This window comes from Xiphophorus couchianus, chromosome 4 (assembly GCF_001444195.1).
Source record: "Xiphophorus couchianus chromosome 4, X_couchianus-1.0, whole genome shotgun sequence".
NCBI classification, from domain to species: domain Eukaryota; kingdom Metazoa; phylum Chordata; class Actinopteri; order Cyprinodontiformes; family Poeciliidae; genus Xiphophorus; species Xiphophorus couchianus.
The window spans coordinates 33,207,574-33,220,013 of NC_040231.1; the positions used below are offsets into that span (position 1 = coordinate 33,207,574).

Here is a 12,440-nt window from a genome sequence, read left to right on the forward strand (position 1 = left end):
AGTGTGCAGCAGCATGGACTAAAACATATAACATCTATGATCAGTTTTTGAAGGTAATTAGTGAAAGAAAATGGAGGAAAATCAGAGAACTCAGACACAACAACAGAGAAAGATTGAGACAGAGACCCACAGGCTGTTAGAAGACAGTTTATCACCACAACACACCATAGAAATGTTAATGAACTGTGATAAACATGTTGATGAAATGAAACTTGTAGGACATGTTGCTTCAATACTGACAGCTCACTGAGTACTATGTGTTCTGCTCTCTGCAGCTGAGCTGAGTGCCTTTTGGCCATCCTCCTTTTATGTTGTAATCAGCACCAAAGTGGGAATCCAAGTGATGGTCCAGCTCTCTCCTGTGATGCAAGTCTTTGTTTCAGCTGATGTGTCACTCAAAGGAGCCACCTCCGGTACATCTCCATGTGTTTAACTGGATGTGAACATGCATCTTTCAGGTTACCAAAAGCTCATCTCTGACCCACAATGCTCCACAGGATTATGTGGGAACTTCAACAACATAATGAGTGATGACTTCCTGGTGATTAGTGGACTTGTGGAGGGAACTGCTGCAGCATTTGCCAACACATGGAAGACCAGAGTCAGCTGTCCTGACATCGTGCCATTCTTTGGAGATCCTTGCAGCCAGGACATTAGCAGAGGTACAGATGATTTCCTGCACACAATGTTATGTTGAATGTTTTTAAAGACAACCCACATTCAGAGAGGTAGGCAGCAGGTGTTGTTTGAATATTTAATTAAAAAAATTATAAACCAGTAAACTTACAAATATACAAAATTCCAGAACCGAACAAAAATAGACCATAGCAAACGCCAGCCTGGAGGCACGAGAAGAATGTAGCACTGGAGAGATTACAGGGAATAAAAGGAGGAACCAGCGAGGAGTAACTGAGAAAGAGGTGCTTAAGTACTGGGAGCTTGAATGCTGGAACAAAGGAACTGGGCTGATAGCTAATGGGTTCCAGCCAGGTGTGAATGGCAAGAACAGGGGGCAGACTGAGGAGAGAGAGAGAGAAAGTTTCACAGAGGGCAAACTAAACATTATAAAACTAGAGTAACTAAAAACAACTAGACACAAGAAATAAACATTACTAGAAACACTGTGAAAGGACTGAATTAAAGAAAAAATGAAACAAGACTGAACAAAATAATAAATGCAAAATAATGAAACTAGAATCAAATCAAACTACAAAACAATCTAACAACCCAGGATCCTAACACACAATGTGTCATCACAGCTTACCACAGACCCTGCAGGATGTTGGGTTATGCTTTTGTGATTGTTGTGGCCTAAAATTATTACTTTTGCAGCACCGTTTTCAAAAAGTTACAGTCAATGTTTAATCTTAAATTTTGCCATAACATGATTTTATAAAAAAGCTGAATTTGTTGAACATAACTTTCCCAATAAAGACAGAATTTTAACAGTTAATATTTAAAGTGCAAACAACATTTTCAAGTACCTTCTTGAAATAGCAGCCTTAATGCAAATAGAATCATGCCCTGAGGAGTTGCCAAACTGCAAAAGAAGAATTTCATATTGATCATTCAAATTAACTCAGACTGTTTACACAGCATAAGCAAATCCTATAGAATATTTCAAAATGTTTTTTGCAGAAAAGCAAGAAACATGCTTTCATCTTGCAGGTTCAGCGTTCAAGAAACACAAAGCTAAGTTAGAAAAAGGCAAAGGTAATACGTCAAAAATCATTAAATGAAACCTTGGCCAATAATTTTAAGATGATAAGTAAGTAAGTAATTTTATGTACGGTATATCACCATTCAAAGATCAAAATCACAAAGTGCAGATTAAACAGATTACACAGATAAAACAGGATGCCAAAATAAAATACCAAATTAATCAGAAGAAAAGGTTTTCTGGACAAAATCAAGTTTTCACATTGGTACCATCAGCGGCAGCTTGAGTGTGAGCCTTAGTCCTAAAATCTCAGAAACATGTCTATGTATAAAGTGACATCAGCCTGGGTTCCTTTCATCAGAGAAACACTATTTATTTTTCAAGATACACCTTTTATTATGACTTCTTTTATATTTGTGTGTTTCAGAGAACTATGCACAGTACTGGTGTTCCAAATTGACTGATCCGCTGGGAGTGTTTGCCCCTTGCCACTCTGTTGTCAGCCCCAGCTCATACAAAGACGTAGGTTTGCAAACATGAAGCACTGAGTGCATATAAAACTCTTCTACTGTCATAGCCTTCTCCATGTCCGCTTTGTGTTTGAGCAGAACTGCATGTACGATGGCTGTAACTGTGAAAAAAGTGAAGACTGCATGTGTGCTGCAGTCTCCTCATATGTCTACGCCTGCTCAGCGGCAGGAGTCCACATCAGCGGCTGGAGGGAAACCATCTGCGGTGAGCAAAAATCAGTGAACCTGTTTTCACTGTTCAGAAACACTCCGATCTGCTGGGTAGATCGGAGTGTCTGATGAACCTTTTCGCATTTTTTCAACAGGAAAATTTATCGAATCATGTCCATCAGAAACAGTTTATGAGTACAACATGACCTCCTGTGGTCGGACGTGTCGTTCCCTCAGCCAGGCTGATTACTCCTGCCAGGTCAGCTTCGTCTCTGTGGACGGCTGCGGCTGTGCTGAGGGAACCTACATGAATGAAGGGGGACAGTGTGTGTCCAGTGCGAACTGCCCCTGCTACGATAAGGACACCTTTATTCCTGCTGGACAGACCATCATCAAAGATGGAGTAACATGGTAACGACTCATAGATGCTCATTGGGGATTTTCATATTCACATAAATATGAACTTTTTTATCACCAAAGAATATTTACTTTAAACATAAATTGTAAACAAATCCCCTAATCTTGCCCCTGATACCAGTCCAAGTCCTTTAAGTCCAAGTAGATTAAGTTTACTACGTTGTCATGTTAAGCAAACGTAAATAAATTTAATTTGACTAACTTTATTTGACTACATGTAACAAATTAAAATGTCTTTTAAAGTTGGGGCTCCATTTTCTTCTGTTCAGTAAACTGACATGGCAAGTAGGGCAAAAACATGGAGTTTAATGCAGTCAGCTTGTAAAAGATGCCTTGCCAAAGCTGTTGTTTGGGATCAGATCACTAGATCCCCACATGCCTCACATGATTCATATTGATTCTGTTTGTCTCGTCCACAGTGTCTGCAGACATGGGGCCCTCAGCTGCTCAGGAGGAGCCAGACTACAAAGTAGGTTCCTACACATCACATCTATCTGTGGGAGGGTAATTATATACTGTGGTGTTTATAATGATAGGTATTTTCCTTTCGAACCTAAATAAAAGAAAGAACCACAGACAACGTATATGAATTTTACATGGAGCTTTTGTAAAAGGAGAACGCTCTGCCAACTCTTCCTCCGAACAATTCGCAGAGCATTCTGATCGGCTGTCACATGAGCTCCTGTTTTTATTGTCAAAGAAGAACAGGCAAGGGGGCAGTCAGGAAAAACAACAGAGGTCGTAAAGCTTCTAACCCAAACATCTAACAACCCAGTTCCAGATGTGATATCTGATCAAAGGTCTGAGCCCGGTTCAAATCTCGGTCAGTACTGTCAATAAAACAAAATACGACTGCTCACAGGTAGTTACTAAATTAGGAGGTGTTCTTGCAAAAGGATTTAAGGTCTGAGAAACTTAGTTTTATCTATTTCTCGTAAAGTTGAACAGACAGTAGTGACCTCCATACACACATACAGAAGAGAACACTTTAAACAGAAAATCACAATGATCTATAGGCTGAATGTGAACTCAAGTAAGAATAAAATGATAATACCAAAAAATCTCTAACATATACTATTAACACCTAATTACAATCTATAATGAGGTTTGTAAATACTGCAATATTTCATTCTTCAGCAAAGGATGTCTTAGTCCATAATCTATAGTTTTAACATAATCTGCACTCAATTTCAATCTTCAGGCTCCACATCATGCGTCCCCCCCATGATTTATTTTGATTGCTCCACTGCTCAGCCTGGCACCACTGGGGCTGAGTGTCAGAAGAGCTGCAGCACGGTGGACATGCCTTGTGTAAGCACATCAAAGTATTTCAGTTCAAAAAAGCATTTTGTTGTAAATCCACTTTCCTTGTTCAGCCTAACGTCTCTTCACTCTTGCCGGGAGCAGATCAGTACAGGCTGTACATCTGGATGTGTGTGCCCAGAAGACCTGCTGTCAGACGGAGCAGGAGGCTGCATCAATGAGACAAGCTGTCCATGTGTCCACAATGGACACATCTACCAGCCAGGACAGACTCTCACAGTGGACTGTAACACCTGGTATTTATGAGGCATTTATGACCTTTGACCTTAAAAACTGTAGCACAGACATTAACTCTTTCAAGCCAATTCTTTCCCTTCCAGCTCTCCCATCTGACTTAGATATGATCAGGTATTCATATATTTCTTTGATTTATTTCTGATGTTTGTATGTCACCACAGCTCATGCAGTGGACGAACGTTCACTTGTACCAGCAATGTTTGCAATGCAGTGTGTGGGATCTATGGAGATGGTCATTATATTACATTTGATGATAAAAGGTTTGACTTCAGTGGAGAATGCGAATACACACTCCTACAGGTAAGGAGGCTACTGGACAAATCAACAAATTAAAATCCTTAAATGTGATGTACAAACCTGTCACTAATACACACTGGCCCAATAACTAATAAACGCCCCTGCACAGTCACCTTTTAGACATTGAGGAGTTGAAATCAATCTTTCTCTAGCAATAGAAATGATTTCTGGAACCTGTTAGTGGAGAAAACTATCAGCTGTATCAGTAATTGACTTTTTTTTAAAATTATAAGAAGGGAACACAAAGGAAATCCTATGACAGTTTTACTATGTTCTCACTCAGGATTATTGCAGCCCTGGTCAGGGAAACGGAAGCTTCAGTATTATCACTGAGAATGTTCCATGCGGAACCACTGGGACCACCTGCTCCAAGACCATTAAGATCTATCTGGAGGTATACACACCACACTAATTCCATCTACACATGTTATCTAGTTGTTAATATCTTCCAACTGCTGGACAAAGAGTTGAGATTCTGACAGCATGACAACCTGCAGCAAAAATACCACCTCCGCATCTTAACATAGTCCTAATCTTTCATCAAAAAACACAGTTTATTTGTAAAGTTTTTAGCATGTTATGTATTAGTATGCAGGGAGTTGGGAAAAACATATAACCTGCCAATCTTTGACATGTGGAACAAACTATATACAAGGAGAAATAGAAAGTTTCACATAAAGTCTGTGCAGTGTTTAACATTTTTTGTGGTTTTTGTTTGCTTTGTAATCTTGATGTGTACAGGATAATGAATTCCATCTTAAGGATGACAGTTTCCAGGTGATAAAAGGAAACATCAATGTTCTCCCTGCTTCTGTACAAAAAATGGGTATTTACCTGGTGGTGACCGTCCAACCAGGGCTGGTAGTCATGTGGGACCAGAAGACCAGCCTTTTCATTTCTCTCAGTCCACAGTTCCAGGTAAAACATTAAGTGTGTGTGTGTTGTGATTAACTAAATCTCAGTTTGGTTCTTTAGGTCTTATTTTAGACGACCGTAAGCTGACCGAATAAAAGAACACACTATCAAAATACTTACACATGAACACAAATCCTTGTATCATTTTGTTTGATATTTAGACCAACTCTGATCAATGCTGGATATTTTTACTAAGCTGGTAATGTGATGATAAGATCAAATCATATCAAGTTTGTGACTGCTCTGTTTTTTTCATCCCAGGGGGAAGTGTGTGGCCTTTGTGGGAACTACGATGGCAACAGTAAAAATGATTTTACCACACGCTCTCAAGAGACTGTGACAGATGTTTTAGAGTTTGGGAACAGCTGGAAAGTGTCATCTAGTTGCTCTAACGCCCAGCTTCTCAGTGATCCCTGTGCCTCCAACCGCTACCGGGCAGCCTGGTCTCAGAAGCAGTGCAGCATCATAACCAGCGCCACCTTCCACAGCTGTCATGCAAAAGTAACATGCACACAGCACAGCTACACCTAAATGGATCCATGTGTACATAAATTTAAAACTGTAAATGCTCCACTCCTTGGGAGATTACATAGTTTTTTCTTCTTCTCTTCATCTTTATCATTACATGCACATATTGCCTCTTTCTTTGCCTGGTGATCCAACTACTGTTTATTTATCTATCTAAAACATCTTGTTTTAGAAAAAAAATTACAAATCACTGTTAGGTGAAATTTCACTCAGTCAGGTTTATTTTATACCATGCTTAAGAATATAAAGCACTCATAAATAGCATAGAGTAAAAGCTCTGAGTAAGGCTCACAGTAGAGTCTGTCAGAGTCCACATGTTTGTCTTGTACCGAGGATAAGGGGTCCTGAACAGTGGAGAGACAGTCTGGCTTATAACCTTCGGTGTACATCTTAACTTTACCACATGATTAAATTTTCCACTACAAGCCTAACAAATTTTATTTTAGAATGTTTTAAAAATGGAAAAAACTTGATGGGAGAATATTTGTAGTTTTTCTGCAAAGTCTTCTATTTATTGGGCTCTTTTGAACTTCTTTCAAAATATGTAACAGTAGAGCTTACATGAGTATAATTAAAATGAGAAAGACACCATGTTTGATGTAACTGCTTTGTGTTTCAGGTCGATCCTGGCCCATACTATGATTCTTGTGTAAGAGACTCCTGTGCTTGTGACACTGGAGGTGACTGTGAGTGTTTCTGCACTGCTGTGGCTGCCTATGCCAAAGCTTGCAGCACAGCTGGAGCCTGCATCAGATGGAGAACTCCAAAGTTGTGCCGTAAGTTTGACCATCACAACTGCTGTCATGGGGATGGATCTATTCGATGATGTAACAAAATCAAAAATTGGATTTTGTTTCATTTCAAGTTAATTTCAGCTTTATAAAGCACCAGTTTAAAGCTTTTGTAGTCTCAAAACACACACAAACAAATCACATGTAAATCAAATTAAATACATATTTCAATATAACTGACTTTTTAAGTACCAGTGAAATTATTCCAATTTGAATGAAGTAAGCCTTTAGTCAGTGTAACAGGGAGTTTCCAGTTATATCATGTGAAACTTAATTTTATAATAAAAAAACTATAAAATGTCCATATTTTTTGTCTACTAGCTATTTTCTGTGACTATTATAACTCCCCTGGTGGATGTGAATGGCATTACAAGCCTTGTGGAGCTGACTGCATGAAGACATGCAGGAATCCCTCAGGAAACTGTACCAAACTCATCACTCACATGGAAGGTAAACATTTGTTCAGCATGATAGTTAAATGACTTGTAACTTTACTTACATCACATTTTGTTAAACAGTATTTCAAATAAGACAAAGTATTTTGAAGGTAAGCTAAGGAAAGTTGGATTACTGTTACTAAATAATATTCATACCACAACCTAATTTTCCTACAATATTATGTACAGTAATCAAATCATTACGAGTGAAAAATTAAGATGCAAGGAAGCTAATGTTTAGTAAAAGTGACTTGTTTTTCCGCATTACAGGAGGCATGTTATGTTTTCACTGAGTGAGTCGTAAAAACATCATGTTGGAAAAGTCAACTCCTCACTTTACACCCTTAGTGAACATTTAATTCCCCATTAATTAACATATTTATTCTTGTATTACATAGGTTGCTATCCACAGTGTTCTCAAACCAAGCCTTTCTTTGATGAAGACACAATGAAATGTGTAAACTGGGACCAATGTGGATGCTATGATGACAAAGGCATTCATTATAGCACAGGCGAGAAGGTTCCATCCAACAGCTGTTACACTTGGTATGTCTCATATAACATTGATCATCGTATTAGCATAACTGGTCCAGTAAACACTAATAAATTGGTGATGATGTGTATGCTATCTGATTCATACATGCATTGTCATACTATATAAGGTTGTATAACTAGACGTTGTGGGTTTGTGTGGTCTTTATTTTGGGCTATGTTCAATTTGGGGCCTCACACAATAGTGTGAATCTTAGTTAAGGATTTGTAGTTTGCTCCAACTGTAATTTAGCATTTATTTTTGTTATTACTTGGACCACTCCTTCTTGAATTGTCTTCTCTGCTCAATCTAACATTTGTTATTTGGGGTTGTTATTTTTTTGCCTATGACAAAAGCTAAGGCAAAAAAGGTATGCAACTTCTATAAAAAAGTATTTATTTATTTACTTATTTATTTTTTACATATTTGTTAAACGTTCACTTTTTTGTGGCAGTTTGACAGAAAAAAATGAGCTCTTCTGTCTTCTCCAAGTGCTATCAGTAATTTTTGAGGAATAAATTGCACATTCAGAAACACCCAATAACAGCCAGGAGGAAGTTCTTAGTCTTATTTAGCAACAGTAACCCAGCCTTAGTCTGGGACTCCCTACTTAGGCTGCTACCCCCACGACATGAGTCCAGATAAGCGGAAGAAGAAGAAGATGGATGGATGGATGGATGGATGAAAGAAGGAAGAAAGGAAGGAAGGATGTTCTTTGTACTGCCAATCAGGCTTGTGTGTTCACAGCTTAGACAATAGCATTGTTCCAAGAGTAGAGCCTCTCATGAATGAGAGGCTCTACAGCGATGATGGCAGATGAACAACTCATGAGCAATTTTCCTGTAACAGTAAGATGTTTCTCTGCCATTAGTAGATTAACAGAAGTTGTTGAATCCACAACTGGAGTACAAGGAATCATGTCAACATTAGTACAAAGAGTTTGAATGTGCGAATACCTTCCTCCTGGCTCTGATAGGTTGTTTCTCACAGATAGTGGTGCAATTCTGCACATTGCAATAGTTGCTAAAGGAGGAAGTGGAGGAGTGTGATTTCTTTTCACTTCTATCATACCACATAGTGACAGTTTCACCAAAAATGTGAAAAAGATATTAAAGATATTTAAAGATAAAAGTTACATATTTGCAGTTACATGTGCAACTTTTATTTGTGTCACAGAGAGATGTATTTTAGAGAAATTTTGAAAATTAAAATACATGAGGAAACATTCTGCTTTTTAACCAGTTAATTAAAAAATAGTGGGATTAACACAGTGTTCTATTTTTCAAAGCTCCTGTACATTATCTGGGATAATATGCATCTACAGTGTTGATTGTGAGTATATGTTGTAATTTATGGAAATCAGGATATATCTAATAAATGTAAATACTAAAATTATTATTTTGTTTAAATTAACAATGTCATATATCTACCTACAGCATGTACATGCACAATTAATGGAAAAACTTACAACTATGGTGCCACTATATATAACACTTCGGATGGTCTGGGAAACTGCATTACAGCTGAATGTGGCGCTAATGGAACTATATCTAGAAGCATGTACATATGTATGGATACTACAACCGCTGGGCCTACAACAACTGCATTTAAATTTAGCACAGGTTTGAGACTGACTATAATTACTAGAAAATTATATGATACTGTTTGACTTTGAAAAGTTTGCCATAAATGTTTTATTACATGTTGGTCTTATTTTTTAAGCTTTAAGATCTACGTCGACAATAAACATCACATCAAGAACAGAAGGAACAACAACTAAATTAAAGGATGAAACCAACCCACAAATAACATATACCACAACAACAATAATGACAGCTAGTCAAGAAACAACACTTGTTACATCTACTCCCTCTGTTGTTACCAAAACCACAACACCTTCCAGAACCACGGGAGCAATTACAACAAAAGCTTCTGAAGCATCTACAACCCAAGGTCCCTCAACGAATGTAGGTACAAGAAAGCCCGTTGAAGCAACCTCTGGTCAATTAACATTCTCCACCACAGCAACTTTTGAAACCACAACTTCAGCAGCAGAGGCAACAAGCAGAAGGAGTGAAACTTCAACCATGTCATCAAAGCCATCTCTTCATACAACCACTACAGAAGGCCCTATAACATCTACAATCAGAGCCACAACTGAAACTGTCGTAACTACGTTCTCAGAAACAACAACAGTAAAGATTGGAACAACAAACCCCTCGAAAGTTGGCACAACAGGCCCTGTGACTGGCTCCATAACAGAAGTTGTTGAATCCACAACTATAGTACCAGGAATCATGTCAACAAGCCAAGAAACATCACTTGTTACATCTACGCCCTCAGTTGTTACCAAAACCACAACACCACCTTCCAAAACCACTGGAGCAATTACAACAAAAGCTTCTGAAGCATCTACAACCCAAGGTCCCTCAACGAATGTAGGTACAAGAAAGCCCATTGAAGTAACTTATGGTCAATTAACATTCTCCACAACAGCAATTTTTGAAACCACAACTTCATTGCCAGAGGCAACAAGCAGAAGGAGTGAAACTACAATCGTATCATCAAAGCCATCTCTTCATACAACCACTACAGAAGGCCCTATCACATCTACAAAAAGAGCCACAACTGAATCTGTTGAAACTACGTTCTCAGAAACAACAACAGTAAAGATTGGAACAACAAACCCCTCGAAAGTTGGCACAACAGGCCCCGTGACTGGCTCCATAACAGAAGTTGTTGAATCCACAACTATAGTACCAGGAATCATGTCAACAAGCCAAGAAACATCACTTGTTACATCTACTCCCTCTGTTGTTACCAAAACCACAACACCACCTTCCAGAACCACTGGAGCAATTACAACAAAAGCTTCTGAAGCATCTACAACCCAAGGTCCCTCAACGAATGTAGGTACAAGAAAGCCCATTGAAGTAACTTCTGGTCAATTAACATTCTCCACCACAGCAATTTTTGAAACCACAACTTCAGTGCCAGAGGCAACAAGCAGAAGGAGTGAAACTACAATCGTATCATCAAAGCCATCTCTTCATACAACCACTACAGAAGGCCCTATCACATCGACAATCAGAGCCACAACTGAAACTGCCGTAACTACGTTCTCAGAAACAACAACAGTAAAGATTGGAACAACAAACCCCTCGAAAGTTGGCACAACAGGCCCTGTGACTGGCTCCATAACAGAAGTTGTTGAATCCACAACTATAGTACCAGGAATCATGTCAACAAGCCAAGAAACATCACTTGTTACATCTACTCCCTCTGTTGTTACCAAAACCACAACACCACCTTCCAGAACCACTGGAGCAATTACAACAAAAGCTTCTGAAGCATCTACAACCCAAGGTCCCTCAACGAATGTAGGTACAAGAAAGCCCATTGAAGTAACTTCTGGTCAATTAACATTCTCCACCACAGCAATTTTTGAAACCACAACTTCAGTGCCAGAGGCAACAAGCAGAAGGAGTGAAACTACAATCGTATCATCAAAGCCATCTCTTCATACAACCACTACAGAAGGCCCTATCACATCTACAAACAGAGCCACAACTGAATCTGTCGAAACTACGTTCTCAGAAACAACAACAGTAAAGATTGGAACAACAAACCCCTCGAAAGTTGGCACAACAGGCCCCGTGACTGGCTCCATAACAGAAGTTGTTGAATCCACAACTATAGTACCAGGAATCATGTCAACAAGCCAAGAAACATCACTTCTTACATCTACTCCCTCTGTTGTTACCAAAACAACAACACCACCTTCCAGAACCATTGGAGCAATTACAACAAAAGCTTCTGAAGCATCTACAACCCAAGGCCCCTCAACGAATGTAGGTACAAGAAAGCCCATTGAAGTAACTTCTGGTCAATTAACATTCTCCACCACAGCAATTTTTGAAACCACAACTTCAGTGCCAGAGGCAACAAGCAGAAGGAGTGAAACTACAATCGTATCATCAAAGCCATCTCTTCATACAACCACTATAGAAGGCCCTATCACATCTACAATCAGAGCCACAACTGAAACTGCCGTAACTACGTTCTCAGAAACAACAACAGTAAAGATTGGAACAACAAACCCCTCGAAAGTTGGCACAACAGGCCCTGTGACTGGCTCCATAACAGAAGTTGTTGAATCCACAACTATAGTACCAGGAATCATGTCAACAAGCCAAGAAACATCACTTGTTACATCTACTCCCTCTGTTGTTACCAAAACCACAACACCACCTTCCAGAACCACTGGAGCAATTACAACAAAAGCTTCTGAAGCATCTACAACCCAAGGTCCCTCAACGAATGTAGGTACAAGAAAGCCCATTGAAGTAACTTCTGGTCGATTAACATTCTCCACCACAGCAATTTTTGAAACCACAACTTCAGTGCCAGAGGCAACAAGCAGAAGGAGTGAAACTTCAACCGTATCATCAAAGCCATCTCTTCATACAACCACTACAGAAGGCCCTATCACATCGACAATCAGAGCCACAACTGAAACTGCCGTAACTACGTTCTCAGAAAGAACAACAGTAAAGATTGGAACAACAAACCCCTCGAAAGTTGGCACAACAGGCCCTGTGACTGGCTCCATAACAGAAGTTG

The 12,440-nt window shown here is 39.1% G+C and overlaps 1 protein-coding gene across 1 annotated transcript in view; it reads left to right on the forward strand.

Annotated features, from left to right (window-relative positions):
• The window catches only part of LOC114142726 (mucin-5B-like), a 39,648-nt gene that overhangs the window by 6,476 nt on the left and 20,732 nt on the right, over nt 1-12,440 (forward strand). The window contains exons 13-27 of the mRNA XM_028014140.1: nt 276-413; nt 498-662; nt 2,088-2,182; nt 2,269-2,395; nt 2,496-2,751; nt 3,177-3,226; nt 3,959-4,068; nt 4,165-4,316; nt 4,479-4,617; nt 4,898-5,008; nt 5,356-5,532; nt 5,791-6,030; nt 6,677-6,833; nt 7,170-7,298; nt 7,684-7,797. Coding sequence (XP_027869941.1) covers nt 276-413; nt 498-662; nt 2,088-2,182; nt 2,269-2,395; nt 2,496-2,751; nt 3,177-3,226; nt 3,959-4,068; nt 4,165-4,316; nt 4,479-4,617; nt 4,898-5,008; nt 5,356-5,532; nt 5,791-6,030; nt 6,677-6,833; nt 7,170-7,298; nt 7,684-7,797 — 2,160 coding nt within the window. The remainder of the gene's footprint in view (nt 1-275; nt 414-497; nt 663-2,087; nt 2,183-2,268; nt 2,396-2,495; nt 2,752-3,176; nt 3,227-3,958; nt 4,069-4,164; nt 4,317-4,478; nt 4,618-4,897; nt 5,009-5,355; nt 5,533-5,790; nt 6,031-6,676; nt 6,834-7,169; nt 7,299-7,683; nt 7,798-12,440) is intronic.